Source organism: Taeniopygia guttata, chromosome 1A (genome assembly GCF_048771995.1).
Source record: "Taeniopygia guttata chromosome 1A, bTaeGut7.mat, whole genome shotgun sequence".
NCBI lineage: Eukaryota > Metazoa > Chordata > Aves > Passeriformes > Estrildidae > Taeniopygia > Taeniopygia guttata.
The window spans coordinates 35,452,688-35,473,241 of NC_133025.1; the positions used below are offsets into that span (position 1 = coordinate 35,452,688).

At 36.7% G+C, this 20,554-nt stretch overlaps 1 protein-coding gene across 1 annotated transcript in view; it reads left to right on the top strand.

Annotated features, from left to right (window-relative positions):
- Positions 1–20,554, top strand: part of TRHDE (thyrotropin releasing hormone degrading enzyme) — a 217,114-nt gene that overhangs the window by 99,512 nt on the left and 97,048 nt on the right. The window contains exon 6 of the mRNA XM_030259934.4: positions 5,245–5,382. Coding sequence (XP_030115794.4) covers positions 5,245–5,382 — 138 coding nt within the window. The remainder of the gene's footprint in view (positions 1–5,244; positions 5,383–20,554) is intronic.

A 20,554-nucleotide genomic window follows, 5' to 3' on the forward strand; every position in this document is an offset into this window, starting at 1 on the left:
AAGTGAGAGAGGTTCAGCCTCTCGTTTTTAAAACTACTTTCATCTTTTCTTTCTTTGGTTAAACACTCCCCATGATGGTGTAAAGTAAGCCTTTAATTAATACCACATGGAGTGTTTTTCCTCCAGTAACTGCTCAGTGAAGTCAATCCTTGTATGATTTTTTTTGTTTTAACTTGACTATGGAGGAAGCTTTCAGTGTAAAATTAACTAGAATCTCATGTATAATTGACTTTAGTAGGAAAAAAAGAGATTGTGAAGGAAAGGTGCAAGATCTTCTGTTCCTAATTACTAGCCCTTTTTAAGTATGCCAGGTAAGAAATCCTTATACTAAATTTTGCTTATAACTAAGAAAAGAATTTCCATTTTCATGTTTGCTTCCTAAAGACAGGTTTGCATTTTTTTAATACTCTGACCAAGTAGATTAATATAGGGAATTCTTTACTTTAAGTAGTTAACTCTTAACAGTTAGAGATCAGACATAAGTGAAGATCAACATTTAGATGAAACATTTATTCAAGAGATTAAGTATGGGTTTGGAGAATGTCAGTCTCTCTTCTAGCTTTGTGTCATTTTCTGCTCATCTTGAGAAAGCAGTTTAAATGACATTACGATGAGAGCTTTGGAGTAATGTGAGTTCAAACTTTCTGAGTTCAGGGTTTAGGTGAAGCTTTAGTTTCAGAAAAAAAACTTCACTCAGCTGTCTGAATTTCATATAATTTTGAATCAGTAGATGCTTCATCTTCAGTAAAGATGAGATAGAAACTTTGCAACAACTTTTGTCTCAAAGGTGGTGGCAAAACATGATCTTGGAGAATGAAATTGGCCTTGTTGTCAGTCTGTGTGAAAATTTCTCAATAAATTTTGCAAGATCTTTGACAGAAAATGCAGAAAAGAGGGTTATGAAGGTAGATATGGAACTGTGACATGTTCACAGCTGATCAATGTAGAATGTGTTGCAAGCCTCCTTGAGCAGATTATACACATAATTGAAGCACACATGAGAGATATAAACTAAAAAAAGAAAAGCAGTTTTTAAATTGCTCAAGGTATTTACATAATATTACTATTGGAAAGCAAGAAAGAAACATTGCTGTGGTTTGCAAGTACTCAGGAGACTTCCTGTGCTATGACAGTTTAGGGTTTGTAAGCATGTAGACAGAAAGAACTTGATTTTGGCTCCCAGTGGATCTTACCTGGTTTACCAAGCTCTAGATTTCCTCATAGATTGTATTCCTCTGGTTTGTTTAAGCTTCATCCTGTAATATATTTTGTTAGAACTCAACTCCTGGTAGTTTATATGCTGGTGTTCTTTGGTTGCTTTAAAAATTTGCTCCTATTTCTTTTTCCCAAGGGCGCACTTTCCCTTTAACCCCAAATATTGTGTCTTGCAAATGCTTGTTCTCTTAGGCATGAAAGATCACTTATCTTCTTTGTATTCTTGATGGCTACTAAAGCACTTGTAGAGATGATATTTTCAGAAATTTTGTCAGGAAAGTCATTTGCAGATTTTCACACCAGTGTTAAGCTTTATTCATGTAGATTTCACAGTCCATAAAGTGTTCAAATGGCTGTCCCAGAACAAAGGCAATGTCTTTAACATTGAGGCTTTTGATCGCTTTTGTGTACTAATTATCAGTTTGGGCTTTCAGTGTGGTGCTTCTTTAATTCCTTTTTTTTTTTTAATATATTTTAGTTCTTTTCCCTGGCATTTCATATTAATTCTTAGAAATTATTTTTATGTGACTGTCTTTAAGTATTGCATTATTATCATGCTTTTACTCTTACATTATACCTCCATGTGATATTTTAAAATCACCAGCAGCAACCTCTCTCCATTACATTGTTATCCTGTTATACACAATACATTTTTCTTGAAGGTAAATGCTTATTGAAGGTACAGGAGACTTATACATGAAGAGTGGCCATTATTTCTCTTTATCCCAAGAATGAGGTGAATTTGAGTGTTGGCTAGGGAGGAGACAGCATAGAAAAAGGACAAGTCTTTCAGGAAAATCTTGTGCAAAGCAGAGAAGGTCTTACTGATGAAGATTGAAAGAAATAATTCCTATGAAGAGACAAATACTTGAATCTAGAGAACACAGATGTTTTGGAGTAATCAGAAAATGTAGATATTTTAAAGATGTGTTCATTTGACAACAGCGCTTCAGTCCCTGCACCTGGAAGCATTCTAAAGAATGAGAGCAACCAGATATAATTGTCATGTGTTTTATTTTTAAAACAGAACTGGTGTCTCAGAATTTGACTATACACAGTTCAAGGAAAGCTCTGAGGAAAAGAGATGGAGAGTTGGGATTCCAAGTGCGCAGTAGGAAGACAGGGAGTAGAGGAGCTCCCTCTTCGTTTTTAAAGTGAGGCACAAATTTGTGTGGAAACAGTTCTATCCTTATTTCAGACTCGCCTTCTGCTGCTGTGATACCCTTCCTGCTCAGAGCCCTGGCCCTGTGTTAGTGTTGCACTTGCATGTGGCTACTGACACTTTCCAAGCAAGGCTGCAGGACTCACCTGAAGCCCTCTTTTCCTCAGAGGCGGATCGCAGTCTTCGCCTTTTTTCTTGCAGTTGAACTCCCTCAGGAAAGGGTCATCTTTAACAGCATTTTGTCATTGTTTCAATGTGTAGCTGCAAACCTGACACCTATCATGTTGCCAGCTTGCTGGTCTCATTTAAATTGATTTCCTTTACAATTTCTGTCATGAGTGTTTCTTTACTCCTGTAGTGTCAGTTAAAACAGATCAATTCCACTGTATGCACAGGGTAAAATAACTAGGGAATAGAAAGCTCTTCTTCTATCAGTGTAAGCAGTTTGGCCTCACTTATTGACCTTTTCCCCTTAATGTGATATTAGGACTTCAAGAACTGAGGTAGTGTTCCGTCAACATAATTAAGGCAGTTTTAGTTTCTTTCTGCATTTCTGCTTCTTGTTGCCTCTTCAGGGTGTAGGCTCCTTGTCAACCAGCAGTGTATCTGTGCCTCCCATGGGTTATATTTGAGTCTGCTTCTCCAGTCTGCTCTCAGGGGCTTTATACTAAAGGGAAAGACTGGGAATGTTATGGAAATCCTTTTAGTTAAAGAAATTTAGCTTTATAGGTCAAAAGCCTTCTTAATTCTGACTAAACTGTAAATTTACATTTTTGGAGGCATACTAACTATTCCTTTTGTATCCAAGTGTGACAGTCCACCCTAAATTTCAGCTATGGTAAAGGAAGACTTTTCAGCTATGGTAACTGGGATGAATCATTATGAATGTGATTTTTTTTTCAGTCTTTCAGGTCATAACCAAATAAACAAACAGAAAAACAAAATGTAGCCCGTTTTTATATGTATCTTAGTTTTCTTCTTGCAGCTTCACTTTATGTTTGCCATGTCCTGATTTTCTTGATTCTGGTTCTGTATTTAAGGTGGTGGTTTGTGATTATCCAGGGTCCTTTTAATGAGTTAATTCCAAACAATAACAACCCACTCACACAACTGTTTGTCCTTTGAGCTCCAAACCTGAATTTGGAGACAAGTCTGTGTGTTCACACCTGTATGTGTTACATATCATACATTTGATGAAAGTGGGGCTTTGTTACTAACAGATAAAAAATGTGACTGAAGTGTAACCAAAATATCTACAATTTTTACACCTCAGCAGTTTCCCCCTGAGTAGGACTGTCATTATAATTGTTTCTCTACACCTTTTTCCCATTAAAAAAGGGCAGTTACTAACTGCTTATGCCTGAGAAAATTAATAATGATATGAAAAAGACATTACTTTTTGTTTTACAAACCTTACTTCATGCAGCCAGATGAGAACACTAAGAGTGTGTAGGTAATTGGCTTTCCTGCACCCTGTGTTTTTAATTGCCTAGATATGCAGTCAGCTCAAGGTACATTTCTTGTGCTCTAATGAATTTTAACATAAAGGTTTATTTCTAGGTAGATCAGCATTGTAAGAGCTTTTCGGCTGTCTTATAAAAATAATTTAAAGTAACATATTGGTACCTAAACCTTGCCACCCAAGAAATTAAACATAGAATTTGTTACATAATTGTGTGTTTTACCTAACAACATCAAGGTGGTTTTTGAAAAAATTGTAGCATTCCCCAGAGTTTCTTTATACCATGGCAGTAGGTTGACATTGATTCAGGAATTGTTATAATTTGGATAAAGTTTGAGAGATGTCATTTCAGGTGAAAAAGCTTATTTAATTCCTATGTAATTTTTAATTTACTCTTTGCATTTATTTGTGACTTGGAAAAAGCAAGTAAATAAAGCTCTTCTTTCCTGACAAAATGTTTTGGATAAAAGACAGCTACATGAATTCAATATGAGGAGTTTGAAGGGCATGTCATTTCTCAGCTGAAAACCCCCCATCTAGTTGTACTGTACAAATGAGTGCAGTATAATGCATAGAGCATATATTAACATTTTATTAGTGTTGCTGCCAGAGTAAATAGGCATCAGTTCTGAAATACCTCTGCTATCCATATTTATAGAAGGTATTCAAACACATGCTTGTGTTGGATATTGTTTGGGTTTGTACCTTCCTCTGACATAGCTGTGACTTTGACTACGTAATTTAACTACATGCAGCTCTTTTCCCACTTGTGAAGAGAGATGGTAATGGTTTTCTTCAGATGGATGTTACAAAGTCTGTAAATGGCTCAAGCTCTTGAGGAGGGATTTCTATGCTAGCGTTATGGAAGACAGTGCAAGCATCTGCTGTGACACTGCTGTGAGCTCTCTTCATTGTCCTGTCCCACAATGATGTGCTAAGTGAACTTGTCACTAAGAGCCAAGTAACTTAAACATCACTAAATAAAAAGTAGTAATTGTATTTACCCATATTTTTCAAAAATTTTTGTACCTGCATATGCCATGAGCTCAAGGACATCTATTTTTTTGATCAAAGATTTTGCCAGTTTGCCTCTCTCCCCACCCATTGTAAGTGTGTATGAATAGTCATAATCAGAATTCCAGTCTGGACATATGGATGCATGTTGATTCATTTAATGCTCTTTAATTTCAGTCAAGTTTCATTGCAGCAAAGGATCTCAAGTCTGAGTCTATTCCAAATAACCTGTTCAGGATTGTAGGAGGTCACAGTGGTTTACATTCAAAGCAGAAGGTCTGATTTTAGTCAACTGTCATAGTAGCCAACTGTCTCTGGTAATTGTACATAACTTCTGTATTTCTGTAAATGTGTATTTGTCTGTGATACTACTGCATATGCTGTATTTCAGGAGAAGCAGAGATTTCTGACAGATGTCCTGCATGAAGTGATGTTGCTAGATGGGTTGGCCAGTTCACATCCAGTATCCCAGGAAGTGCAGCAAGCCTCAGACATCGACAGGGTGTTTGACTGGATTGCCTATAAAAAGGTGAGACTAACTAAGCTTATCTATATGATACAGATGTGTCAGTAGCTATAAGAAGGTCATGTTCCATCTGTAAAAGAAATACCATTGTTAAACTATGTATGGGAAATTAATCTGTGTGGAATGCATATGGAATATTCTACAGTGATTAAACCCAATTACATTCAACATATCAAGTGTTAGTAAATGTTATAAATAAACTTGGGAGGCTGTCAGAATTCACTAAGAAGATTTAGGGCTTTTTATTACTATTTATTTTGTGACAGGGTCTGTGTTGTGTTAGATGCTTTAAAAAGCAAGTTTTTGTGTTACTGAAATTCTCTAGAAAACTTACCAAGGGCTAAATTTAAATGTAAAGTTTTTCTATGCCTGAGAGTTTACTGTCAGCTAGTGAAAACTCTGAAGTCATTGCTGAACACTAGGAGTGGAGAAACTGCCTTCTGGTGTGGTGAAGGAATATGTATTAAATTCAATCAATTTTAAATTGCATTTCAGTGATTCAAAAGTCTTTTGGCCAGTTTCTGAATTCAACAGCTTCTGTGCAGGAGTGAGAGGGTTTCCCCTGCTTCGTAACATGACTGGGGTTGCTGTTAGCACATGCCCTTGAAAGCTGGTGTTTCCCATCATACCACATTGCCTATTCTCTGCTACAGGCTATGACATATAAAACTGTGTATCACGGCCAAATGTGTTTGGTGTGTGACACAGTGGCTGCTGCCTGCAGCCTTGCTGTACAGGAGGTCTCTGATGAGGATTCAGTCGCAAGAGTCTTTTGACTGTGGCCTTTGTGTCTAATGATCTTTTCTTCTGCATCATTTTCTGCCTAACATCAGACTGTACCAAGGCAGCATAGAACTGACTTGGTGGCTGAACCTCTTGTTTATCCAGTGATCATTCTGGGATGGAAAAGAGGTGTTATCCTCTCTTGTAGTCATAAGCTATTTCTAGACTGCAATAACTTCACCTTGGTCCTCTTTCATGAAAGGATCATATGCCTGTAAGGATGCGCAAATGAGAGTGTGTGTGTATGTGACCATGTAATAGGTACCTATGATGGAATATAAAAAAAAAATACTTAGGACCATTTTAAAATGCTGCAGTTGTTCAAGAGCCCAAGTAACATTTTCAAATCCCTTAGCTATCTTGGAAAATATTGCTCTAGGTCAATTAAGCTATAACAGCTAGCAGCTTTTAGCATACTGAATATTCCCATTGTTTAAATCTTTCAATCATATGCTTTCTGGTGATATCTAGACCGTGGTAGGTTCAGAGGCTTATCTCACATGAGTATTTCATATTTTAATCTAATTATTTTATTTTAAATTTATACAGAAGTAGTACTATCTTATAGTTTACTGTAGTACATGACAATTTTATGAACACTGCAACCATCAAGTAATTTTCATTTACATTGAAATGACAAATAGGACCATAGGACACATCTGTATAGTGATAGCTATTTTATGCAGGCTAATAGGAATCAGTCTATTTTTTTTTTGTGGAGATTACAGTAAAAACTTTGCCTTGTATCTGTCTCTGTAAATATTCCTTTTTCAGTGTAACAGTGGCTATGCCCAGTGGATACAGCAGCATCTTTCCACTTAGCTGCTCTGGTGGCCAATCCTTCTGGGTCTTAGGTGACATTGGATGTGTTCATATGAGGGCATGATCCAGTAAATTTTGAGCCCAGTTACCAGGTCAAGCAAACTACCTTAGGTAATGGCAATGGCAGAATTTACTTACACACCTTCATAGGTGGGGAGATTAAAATAACCACTCTTTCACCTATGAAGTCTTTTTTTTTCCAGTCTGGTAATTTGTCTGTCTGCTGTTCTCTGTAGCTGTTTGTCCTTTTGGTTCAAGATACAAGCTTAATTATATAATAGGAAGCATAAAAGTTTAATTAACAGCATACAAGCCTATTGTTTAATAGGAAGAAACTTTCCTTACTTACTTTGTAGCTGTTCTTTTCAGTACCTTCATTGAAACACCTGACCCTGTTCCTTCTGAGGATAAATTAGAGCAAATTTAATATCTCTTACATAGTTTCTTTCCTAGAAAATGTTGTATATATGCATGCATTGCTTACACTGAAAATCAGCTATGGAAATAAGTTTATTTATTAGATATCCAGAACAGAGCCTATTCCTCTAGCTCTCTAATGTCTTCTAGTGTAAATACTGTGGTGAATAGTAAAATCCGAACTGTAAAATTACACTGAAGGCTTTAACCTGGTCAGGTGTGGGCTCAAATATTTTCAGGTGCTACAAAGCCCTTGACACACAATGAGCCTTGTTGGAAGGAAGTTATTACTGGTGTTTCTGGGAGGACTTTTTGGTTGCCTTTGGTTGAGTGACTTTTTAAATTGCTGTAAAATATTAAGCTGTGAGAAATTTTTTTCTGTTGAACCTACTAAACTTTAGGTCAGGATCATCAGTGAGGACTTTTCCACTGTCTTAAATAAAATATTTTTTAAACAGTTTACCATTATGTGCAGTATCTGTCCCCTACATGTTTGATTTTTTTTTTGTTGTCTTTTAACTTTTTTTTTTTTAACTTTCCATCTTGTGGTCCCTGAGCTCTTGGATTGCCTATGGGATCTCTATTCTCCACAATTTTCTTCATGATATTGAAATGAGGCAACTTTCTCTGATATAAGTTTTGTTCAGTGAAATGACAGTCATGGAATGTCCTTGTTTTTTGATTGTCTTTACTGTCATCAGTATGGTATAAATCAGACCATTAAAGTACCCATCTCTGCTAGACACTACACACTTCAGAAATTACCATTGAAAATGTGCTATTTAGTTGCCTCAGAGTTGAATATATTTTTCATTTCCACTTTCTCATCCTTGGGGATTGCATGTGTGAAGAAATCCATGACATAAACCTCATGGCATTCAGGTAATCTCACAAGCAGAGTGAAACAGACACTATAGCCTGGCAGCACACAATGTTTTTCCACTTAAACGGTTGGGGGTAAAGTTTGCCTCTTTGAAAAGCATCATGCTAGTCATTGTTCAGATAGAAGCATGTCATCCACCACTAGGGCCACAAATAAGTAGAGAAAAATGAGAAGTCGTGATAGTTCATTAATAAACAGTACTGGTAGATGACTCAAGGCTCTCAAGTTGCATCAGAGAGGGCATATGTCTTCCTAGTGCAGCTGGAAGTGAGATAGTGTCCTCCCACAGTGACGGGAAAAGTGGTTATATCCCAAGTGCAGTAGAAAATATAGCCTGTTGAACACAAGAGTAGAACTGAGAATTGTTAAATCAAAGCAAAAAGCGTGACAGCCTTTCCACACCAGAAATAACTGACAGCAGGAATCATAGCCCTGGAGAGCTTCAGCATCAGAGGAGGAGAGAGTGCAGCAAGAATAACATGAGGAGCAGCAATCAGCATGGAACAACTGACTCTAATAAAATGGAGAAACAAGGCAGCTGCATCTCAAAGGCAACAGCCAGACCCAGAGCAGCCTGAGGGAGAGCCATCTCAGACAGAACTAAAGGAGTCATAGCCCTAGATAGGCAGCCACAGCCAGATAAGAGAAGGGATGAAAGGACATCTAGAGAGCCAGATATCTGAAGTCAGTTCAGTCAGCCTGCTTCATGCTTTGAAGTGTGCTGGCTGGAAATTCTGGCAGCAATCAGTGCAGGCAAGACCATTATGATGGAGTGTAGCTATAAAAGTACCCCCAGAAGAATATGCCTTGGTAAGTGACAAACAAATCAAAACAAGAAAGAGGATGACTGGAATAGGGAAGAATATTCTTTTTATTCCTTCCGTGTAAGCTAAATTAACCTCAGCAGTGAGATCAGTTACTGACCCTAACTTTGTAGTGCAAACAATTAATTATTTCCTAAACCCTTGTATGTATAACTTCCTTTTCCTTTTTTAACTCTATGCCATATCTTTAAAATTTCCTTTTTCTTCTTTCAGTGTCAAGTGATGGAAGGAAGATTTATTTCTGATAGTAATAAAGGGAAACCATGCTTCCTGCTTCCCCTCAAAAGCAACATTCTGCATTAGGAGCTCTGTTCAACTAAAACTTTACACAAAGAAAAACGCACAGCTTCCCTGCATTCTGGCAAAGGAGAATTTAAGAAATTGAAAGCAGTGCTTCACTCACCCTTTTGAGTGTAATTCTCTTTGAAAATTTATGATGTAGCATGTTCTGCAAGAATGTGGAAGAACAGGAGGGCTAATGCAGTCACTGGAAAGCCTCTCTAAAAATTTCATTGTTTTTACTTCTGTTCCTCAGGCACTAGGAAGCACATTCACACTGAAATAACAAAACCAAAACAAAACAAAAACCCCAAACAACCACTCCATATTCTATTCAGGAGTAGTAGTTTATAAAAAAGACAGTTCATGAGTGCAATGAAATTGTGATGATGTGCATCTATGAAGTGACAAAAGAGTGAGAGTAACTCATTAACAATGAAAGAAATGCTAGATAAATACTTTAAAATTGTACAATCGGTTTTATTTTTGATTTTTCTTTTAGTTGAACTAATAACATAAGGTGGTATCAGACTAGTTGAGAGTCTTACAATAGAATAGAGATGGCTTTGGCATTCATTCACTTGCCATGGTATAAAGGGAGAGCTTTTTGTTTTCCCTGATTTAGCTGTGCTGTTGTCTGTGGATGCCATTAAGTCCAAAGGGTGCACATTTATGTGATGCTGATTTTTCTTCCATGACTTGTGAATGCAACAGGTCAGTGCCCAGATTGCAGAAGGTGCTTTTAAGAGCCATTTGTTCCTAATGCATTGTAACAGAGGAGGTATCTTGTAATGAAAATAATGTCTTTCTGTTGAGATAAAAAGGCTGTAGGTTGTTACTGCTTCCCGTATGAAAGTCATTGAAACGCAGTCAGTGATACCAACTGGTTCAAGTTCAGAGCAGCTTGGGAGTGCCTCAGAGTATGGAGGTAATAAGGCTCCTAAAGTAAAAAAAGTCTCCTAAACTGGCTGTCCCAGCTCAGCCGGTGGGTGCCAATGCCTAAAGCTAGACAGGTGCTTGAAGATACTTAAAATACTTAAATCATCTTCCTACCATCCTGACTCAAGCAGGAGCAAATAGTCTTTAGCCCTTTACACTGGTGAGTGTATGCTAGTTATTATTTTCTGAAGAAGAAATGTGGAAACTGCAGTGTGTGGTATATAAGCAGCTACACATGGAAAGTGCTTTAAGAGTGTTATGTGTTCCACATACCAGGGACAATTGCATATGGGTTTGATTGGAAATAATAAAGATGGAGCTCAAATATTAATAAAAGAATTTTCTTGTAAAGAAGAGTTCATTAGACTATACCCCTCCATCAAGGTAGAGTTATCGGGAGGACACAGCCTGTTGTGGTGCAAGCCTTCTGCCTGTTTCTCATGGAAAAGCAGTGGCAAATGGCAGCTCCCAAGTGCTGGAGGAGATGATCGAAGCAGAAATGGCACCAGTGGGTCTAGACACCATGTCCTACCATCCTTCCTTCCCCAAAAGGAAGCCATTAGAAGGAACAAGGTAGTGCATCTGTGTCTCTGATATTTTCATGGCTTAAAACGGAGTGTTCGTAACAACAGGTGTACATGGAGGTACTTGCGCTTGACATGCACTTGTCTTTTCTGCCTCTCTGTTTTTGTTTTGGAATGATCATTTTCAGCAAAGGGCAAAGCGGAAAGTTACAGGTATTTTCTTTATTTTTCCCTGAAGGAGTCCTAAAAACAAAAAAATGCCAATGTACAGGCAAGGGCTGATTTTGCTGATACACATCCTGGTTTAGATCAATAACCAGAAGAGTGACAGTTACAAGTGTTAAAGTAACTTGGAAGAAGTTGTAAGAATTAGAAATAAAAAATAAATTTGAGTTACTGAAATAGAGTAAAAGGAACAAAAAACTTGACGTAAGAATATAGTCAATGTTTTGATCAGAGTATGGTCCTGTAAGTTTTCTATTCAAAAGATGACTCTCTGGAAAAAACTCTGGCACACTGTTTTGCTGTTGGTGGTGTTTTTTTAAATGTATGTTTAAGTACTGGAATCTTAGGATGCTTAAAGGAGGTATTAAAAAAGAGGAATTAGAATGACAGGTTTAGGTATAGATAGTTGCAAATCAGTCTTAGGCTAATGGATTGAGATTTTTATGTGGTATTTAGTGACCTAAAAAAGATAATTAATTTTTCTTGAAGATTTCATATCATATAAAGGCAGTTAATAAAAAAGTGTAATGTTCCTTTGTCCTTGTCACTGGTGTCAGAGCATGTAAGAGGGGTTTTGGTGGTGAGGCCAAGTAAAATTCCTGTTTTAAGTTGAGTCATAGCATTTTATCTGGGCAATGTATAATATTCTATTATTCGGGGAAAATGATGTGACAATATCCAGCTGAAGAGTATGATTAGTTATGGTATTATACCCCTGAATTTTCTTCTTTGTGTCATGTTCCTAAAATTTGCAATAGAATTTATGACTAAGACAAGTATTTTGCCAAAGCCGTCTTGCTATCTGACCATTTTGGTATTATCCAGCCCTAGAACATCTGTGTTTGTCAGAATAGAAAATGATTATGATTTCCAAGTGAAAAGCTCTCCTTGAATATAATGTTGGTTTTTCAGTGATGTTTTGGTATCAGATAAATGGCCTTTCAATCTGTAAAAACAATGTAAGGTGCCTTTATGCGTCTTTGTGGATTTAATAAATGCATTACAGGTTTGTAGACATATTAGCTGATTTGGAAAAGACTGGTTTACCCATGCTGTTAATGAAGTTTTAAAAACCATGTAGGTTAATTTTTTAAATTAACACGTATCCTGGTTTTATTGCTGAATATTAATAGCATGTTAATTTGTGAGTGTGCACTGCCTGATTAGTAAATATCAGTTGGAAATTCTGTTGCTTTAAAAAGTAAAGAAGATTGATTAAATAACTGTTTTGGTTTTTTTTCTAATCCGTATCATTAAAATCAAGCAGGGATGGTTTTGTCTGACCTCCTTTTAACAAATATAGTCCCTTAATTTTTAACAATTGTTACCAAGTGTGGGGAAACCAGTGAGAGCCACAATCAGCCAAGTACGTAGATGTTAAACTTTATGTGCGTACAACTGTGGAATTTATTTGTGTTGCTTGTGTGCTTAAGGTACTTCAGTGCATCACTGAATGATTGCCTGGGCAAAGACCCTCAGGATAGTTTCATATGGTGACATTTGGTATCAGTATATGCTGCATGATCTGCATGTACCGATCTCCTTCTGTAGTTCTTACCTTGGCTTTTATGTGGGTTATCCAGAGACAAAGCCTCTAGGAATTAATTTAAACATTGTACATTTCTGTCACAGGGAGGAGGAAATCATAGGCACATGTTTACTCATTTAAACAAGTATGTTCTGTTACCCTAATCAAATAAGGAAGCATTTGCATGTATCAAATTCACTTGCATTAAGCTTCATTTTTTTCCTTGTAATATTTGGAGGTGCCATTGGAGAATACAGAAAATAGCTACGCTGTTGTATTACAGTGCTCAGTTTCTGAAAATGAAAGAGGAATTTAGTGTTGGTGACTCATGATACAATCTAATTAATTCCCTGAGAAGAATTTCTCAATGGGTACTTATGCAGTTCTCAGAGATGAGATAGTTTTGATACAGACAGCTGAAGAATTCTAGAGAAGCCTTTGCAATTATCTCTGCTGTTTGATAGAAGAGCTTTAGCAAAGGTCTCTCTAGAGCCTGCAACAGGATCATGTTGTAACTGATGTCATGAATAGGACACTCTTGTTCCATAATTGTCAGGATAAGGTCACATAAGATAAAAGACTGTTCAGATGATAAAGGTAGGAAAGTAAAATACATTTCAGCATAACCATCTGAGTGAGAGCTTAGGAATGGCTGAACTTCTCCCTTTGTGGTAAAATGAAAAAAAAGGAGAGAATATAGTGCATATGTTTGCTTAAGGAAACGCAGCTGAAGTGCGATACCTGTGTTTGAAAGTGGTTACCCAGTGTTCAGTTGTTCATGCAGGAGAATTCAGTAAATTCAGTGCGCTGCATGTAGTGTAACACGTTACACTACTTCCATCAGTTAACCAAGTTTTTAAATAATTCATTTGCATATGTAGATGAATACATATATTTACATACATCTGTCTACATTTGAGCAAATTCTGAAGATGTGACTTAGTCAAAAGATACTTCTTTTCTGTTAAATATCTCCAAGATGCAGCATATTTCATTTTGGGGGTTTTAAAAAATTTTATGTAATTCTTTTTTTAAATGTCACATTTTTGCTACGTGTTTGATGTACATTATTCTTTTGCTTTAATTCATGCTGTGTTTTTTCCTTAATAAGCTAAATTTCATGGGGTATCCAGCTGTGGTTGCTTAGTACCAACAAAGAATGATTGTTTTAAAAAACGTGACTTGGATATTACTTGTTGGCTAGTGTTCACATTACAAAATTAAAATGCAAATGTGTATTCTTCGTATAAATGCTTGGTAACATGCTCTTCTAATATTTGAAATTAACTTAGACTCACAAAATTACCCAAGTTTTTGAGAACTAAAGAATAATATATGAATTCAAGAAATTTAAGCTGAAATGAAATGATACTCACTCACTTAAAAGCCCATTTGATTGTGGATATCCTTAGGCTTCTATTTGACAAAGAACTCTAAAAATATGTTCAATATTTCAAAGAAAAAACACAACCTGTATGCTGCTTTTATTACATTCGCAGTTCTAAAAGAATATCTTTCTTTGTATGTTTCATGAAGAAATGATACTTTTCAACCAGTACTTAAAACACATTAGCAAAAAAATTGGAAGTTCTTCTGTGTTCTGAGGTGATTCTGGTGAGCTAATAGTGTAGGCCTGACTTGACTGTATGCAACAGGTATGGCTCTGACTTATGTAGTGAGGGACCAAATCATAATCAAAGTCTAAAATGGGGACTGAGATTTTTAAGGATCTACCAGGGGAGTGCAATGAAATTTTTTGTGTTGTATATTCCTGCTGGAGAATGGGTTAATTCCCATGCTCAGTTTATTCTTTGTAACAGGTTGCAGAAACCATCAATTTGCAGTAGGTGTGTGGGAAACACTAGCTAAAAGAACTGTTGGTTGTTGGAAAGTCTGCAGATCCGAGTGGCATCCACTTGCTCCTGATAAGGGTAACCAGATACGGAGCTGCAGAACTTCTGGCAGTGGGATGTAGACCATCCTAACAAATAGTAGCTGTGCCAGAGTATTGCTTGAGAGATATAGGCTGGTGAGTTTGTCTTCCTTCTCCAGTGAGACGGGGACTCTATGGGGTATAAAGACTCAGATAAGTAAGCACATGGATTAATATATTGATCTTGACTGGTCATCACTGCTGCAAAGGGGAATTCATTCTTACTACCCAGCTGGAGTTCTTGAGGGGAGAGTGAGAAGAAAATGGATTTAAAAAAAGTTTTTGACAAGGGATGCCACCTATAGCTCAGGCTAAATAATTTAAGGAGAAAACTATTTAGTACGTGTGTACTGTAGCTGATTAATTAAGAACCAGCAATACGAGTATACATCAGGTATATACTAGTAGCCATGAAATTTTGTATATTGACTCTCATCTTAAATCAGGAGGTCTTTGTGAAAGAATGATGCCTTTGTGTTTGCCTGTGTGTGGTCTGAGTCTTGTTTTAATCAGTGAAAAGGAAGCTGATTATAAGAACTTACTATTGATAACAATAGCTCTAACAAGATGAATAAAATTTAGCGTAATTGAGGCAGAAGATAGAGTAATTCACATTTCTCTTAGCTAGAGAGAAGGTAACCTTGATCCTGAGTTGCAGGTTTATCAGCACATAGAAAAGTAACTGTAGGCCTTCTGTTTGTATCCCACTGAATGTGAAAAACAGTTTATGTGTTATTACATATTAATCAAGACTGATTTTGAACTGACTACTGCACAATAGAAGAAAGTTAATAAATCACCTGTATTTAGTGTTGGTTTTGGTTTTGTTTATTTAATGAGCAAGAAGCAAAATGGATAGGTGGAGATTTTGTGGAAAATGGATTTATTAAATTTCTGTTTTAGAACCTCAGTTATGTAATTTTTTCTGGTAGTCCACTGTTCATCTCTTCAGCATCTCACTCCCTGCTTACACCTTGTATAGTATGGAGGTGTTTTTCTTTCCAGGATTCTTCCTGATTTTAGCTTTTGTGTCACAGAAGTATTTTTATGAACTAAATCAAACAGCTTTAATTCCTAAAGAAAGGTGGCAAGGTGTACATTCAGTGAAGAAGAGATAAATTGAGGTCTGTGTAATTACTGTGATTGATGTTACTTGAGATAAATTGATAGGTAAGCCTGCTAGATGCTGAATTTGCCTTTGCAAACTCCATTAGGTGTTTTCCCTCTGTTAACTTTTCCATAGTTTTTAATGTTGTTTTGTAATTTACAGGGTAAAATATCTTCAGAGAGATTGATGCCATCTCACTTGAGATGGTCACCATGTAGACACCTGCAACTGAGTAGCCCTCCATCTCCCTGTATCATCAGTGAAGATAAACAGGCATCTTTAGGGTGAAATTCATCTGTCCTATTTTAGATGCATGTCTTTGGATTAATCAGGATGAACTGAAGTGCTTGCTTCTCTCTCCTTTGCCTTTAAAGGAGATCTAGGCAGCTGCCTCAGCTGTGTACAACAGCGTAAGCATCACTTAACCACAATGTAGGTATTTGTAGTCAGATGAATCTCAGTCCTATGGTTAAAACAAAAACAGCGAAGCACACAAAAGCACAACTAAAAAGAAAAAGAAGCTGATATTGCAGGAAAAAATGAAAAATGTTGTAGGAAATAGGATGGAAGAGTTGTGTGTTTTCCAGGTCAGCCTGTTATGATCTCTTTTCCTTCCCCCACTCTAATGCATTTACAGAACAATCTATTATTTTGCCCTTACAAAGTAAATCAGTTGTAGTTCACGGTTTCTGTTTTGTGTTGCTGACATTTTTCTCTCAAGGGAACTTTTTAGAATAATGACATAATTTTTGGTTCTTCAAAGAATAATGCTGAAGGAGTTTCTAGTTTGTTTGTATCTCTTCACATATGGCCTCTTGTTCCTGCCTCTTGGCTTCTACATAACCCTATGTGCTGGTTTGCTGATTTTTATATTGTTCCCTTCTCTGGAACTGCTTCACCAGTTCTTTATTTCAAGTACTCTTCTTTGCTTTCTGTTCAGTATAGAGCATCTACCTTCAGCTAGCAAGCACTCTGCCCTTTCTCCATGGCCTTCTGTTGAATACCTACCCTTGCTAATCTTCTTATGTAAAAGTATGGTGTGTAGAATAAAGTGAGATACGATTTTTGCTATTTGACTATATATACAAAAGGATCACACCAGTTTTGTACCTCCACAATTCAGGAGTTTCCCCAGAATGGGGAATCAATTTTTGTATGGCCTTTTTGGACAGTGCAGTTGAATTAATCTCACTGCACTTTAGATGTCTGCGGCACAGATGTATACATAAGAGCTAGTCACTCAAGCCTGCTTGAGATGGGTACTTTTAGAGTACAATTCCCTTAATCTAAGGTTTACTTGGATAAAGTGCAACCAGAGGTGGCTTGTAAAGCCCAATGACTGTAAGGGAAGTCTAAACAACTGAAGTGATTACAGTCATAGGTGCTACATACATAGATATGTAGATACCTGCATTGAATCAAGTGTATCACTTCCTGTGTGCCTCTGTTGCAGTACTGTGTAGTAGTAGTCATCATGTTTTTGTGGCCTCACACATAAGACTCAGTTTGTTTCCTGTTAAATAAAGTTCCATTTGGTACTATCTTTTGTATTTAAAAAATTTTATAAGATGCAAGTTGCAAGTGAAACAATTAATTAAGGAATTTCAAGTATAATAAAATTGAGATATTTAGTAAGTCATAAAATTAAATTGACTTACAGTAATTGTGATCTGTAGTGATGTAAGAGGATCAAGATGTAGGAGTGGGTTCTTAAAAATTAGTTAAAACTAATCTGGGATCAAGGATGCAATCACATTATTTTATATTGGCATGGAGAGAGACTGCATGGAGAGAATTAGATTGAATACCTTAGCTTCACTCTGCATTTTGTAGATTTCAAAGACATGTTCAGTTTGCATACAAAGGAATTCTACTCCCAAGTTTGGTTATGGATTTTCTTTACCATGTTGTGAGTATACAAGTTTCTTTAGGGGAAGAAAGTGCATAAAGTTCCATCCCTTCAGGCAGTGTTGGCTAACTGTCCATGAGTGAGCCTTTTCCCAAGACCACTTTGCAAAAAAGAGCTGTATGCACCTAATCTCCATGAAATAGCCAACATATTCTACTTTCCTTTCCAATAGCAGTGGAATATCGATGCTGAGGCTGAGAAAACTTCAACAATATCATAGATTATATGAGGAGCATATAGGTTATACAAGAAGCATATAGGTTATACGAGGATCTGGGTGATCTTTGGCAAGTAATTTCATTAGGGTGTGCCACAGTTGCCTTTTAATTTGCAGAATATTGGCATTAATCTTAGTGAGGACTTGTGAGATCTGCTAATGAGCAGTGCTTCACCAGACCCAGGTAGGGCTGTTAATCATTGAATGAATAACTAGCGTATTTATCTGGGTATAAAAATGAGGATAGGGTACAGTGGTTTAAGGTGAGTCAGATTTTGACAGGAACTAGGTATGTTTTTTGAATAGGAAAGAATTGCTTTCCACTAGACCTCTTAAACCAATGTGCTTTACCTTTTGACAAGGTACTGAGTCATCCACTGCCTGGAGGAAAGCACTTTAATCATCAATAAACAGTCATTCTGCCCAGCAGGAGAGGCAAGTTCGCTTTTCAAGACATCCTGTGTTGTTCCTCTGTTGGACGAAGGTTGGCGGAACAGAAGTGGCTCTGAGAGTGAAGTGGTGAGCAGGCTCCTTGCATGTCAGCATGTTCAGAGAGTGATGCTGATAGGTTCCAAAGGGCATCTCCTGCACCAGGAAAGACTGTTGGGATTTTTCTGTAGGTTTAGGTCTAGATCAAGAAGCTTTGGCAAGGTATGTCATCGTAAGTCCTCTGGATTCCATCTAGTGTGCTGCTGGCTAAGCAGATAGGCAGTGGGAATGGCAGCACATTGGCCCATTCAGATGATCCCAAAAGCTATGTATTCTGTTTTTTCCTATAACTGAACTTACTGCACATACCTTCTGCACCTTCTACAACCCTCTGTTTAGTGTCATGTTCCAAGCTTCTCCTTTCAGAAAGCCACTCTTCTTTATGCCAGTTACTTTCTATACCTCTTGCTTTTTATCCTTCTGCCTGCAAACCTGTTTTGCTTCCTCTCTAGTCAGAGTGCCAGTGTTTGCTACCTTATCCTGCTCTGCTTTCCAGAACTCTGAATGTGTTGAGAGCTTCTTATGAATGTATCACTGTTCTCTGTTCTGCCTACTCTCAAAAGTTCAGGAAAAGTGAAATGAATGGTTTCCTCCCATTTCTTTTCCCTCCACACCAAGGGCTTCATTTGCTCCTATTTCTTCTCCCATCTCTTGAAGACACTTTTTCCCCTCTAAAGGTTCTCTTGCTTGTTTGAATCCATTCCCTTCCAGAAACATGTAAAGAAAGCATTTGCTTTCCCTGAGTGGGGAAGATGGTGAACTGTGACAAACCTCTTGTTCTGCAAGCTGTAAGTAGGGTTTCTGAGTTTCTTGAAGGTAATTAATATGTAGACAGTACTTTTAAAGTAGCTGTGAAAAGAGATCTATCTTGAGAGAATAGTCCTGCCTTTGTGCCTTGACTCGCCCTTCAGTCTTTGCTTGCTGTTTTATTTTGTTTGCTGTACAATGGCCAGCCATAGTCCATCCAACAGGTGTCTAAATGTTACCTGTGAGGGGAATTCTATAGTTCTTTACATGTATATGATAGTTCTTAGTCTCTCAATAGGAAAAAAAAAACAACTCTATTGGCAAGATTATATGGAACTATTGGCTTGCTTACTTTTTACAGAAGTCAGTAGAGTCAAGGTGCTTATTTATATAAGTCTTTTGTTACTATGTGAAGTGTAAACTGTGAGAAAGAAACCTGAGCATGCTGGAATACTTAATAGTGAGTAGGAAAAGGGATGTGTGATGAATATAAAAATGTCTTCTTGTTGAGGATCTTGACTGATATGTTTTATGGGTTTTTTGTTTCTGTTACAGATGTTTTGGATTGCCTTGATCAAGTTGCTTACTGAATAAGTAGGACATACTTATTTCTGAGATTAAAAAAAAAAAAAATCTTCCGTGTAAGATAAATCTTAAGCAGATTTATCTGTTGTTTATCTGCTTAAATGTCTCTGAGAACTTTACTCAGTCTGTTTCTCTAGTAGTATAAGGGCAATAATGTTTCCTGACCTATGGTATTGTCTGCTCAGGTAATATTCTGTTTGGAAAGGTGTTACTTCCTTTTCTGCTATGTGTTACAGACATGATTTGTCTTCCAGTAAGATTATATACCACCATAACAATATACCCTAGTATTAATAATGCAAAAATCATGTTTTGGTTTGTTCACTATTCAGTTCCTAAAAGGAGCTCAGTTACTCTGAAACCTATATAATATTTGTTTTTGCTGCCTATAGAAAGGACTTGTGTTTCCTTACAATTTACTAATTTACAAATACTTTTGATTTCGTCATTATTTCAAGTGTTGTTTATTACAGATCCATTCAGTACTTAAAAATAGTCACTGTATAAAAAAATCAGTGTAACATGTGTAAAATGATATAAAAATTGGACAACAGTTAAACTAGCCTGAATTTTAATTTAGCAGAAAAAGACATAAAAGTCTTGTTTTGAAAGCTGAAGCTAGGTAAATTCAAGCGAAACTAGGTATCTTCCAATTAGTAAAAAGGTGCATAGTTTCACTGTGAGAGTGAATATTAGTTGTGACACATTATGTAGTGCTCTGAAACATTATTCTGATCTTGAATTTTCAAAAAAAAATTAGAAAGATAAACCATAAGGATTTTTGCCTAAATTACTAAATTAATGGAGAATAAATGTTTTAAAAGTCCTTTTGGCTTTAGAATCTGTAAATTTTTGAACCTATAATGTTGCCCGTTTTTTTTTTTTATTATTGTCTGATTGAGTGTTAACCTAATTCCTGGACCTCCATCTCTAGATGAGTTGGTTGAGTTCTAGCATCATGTT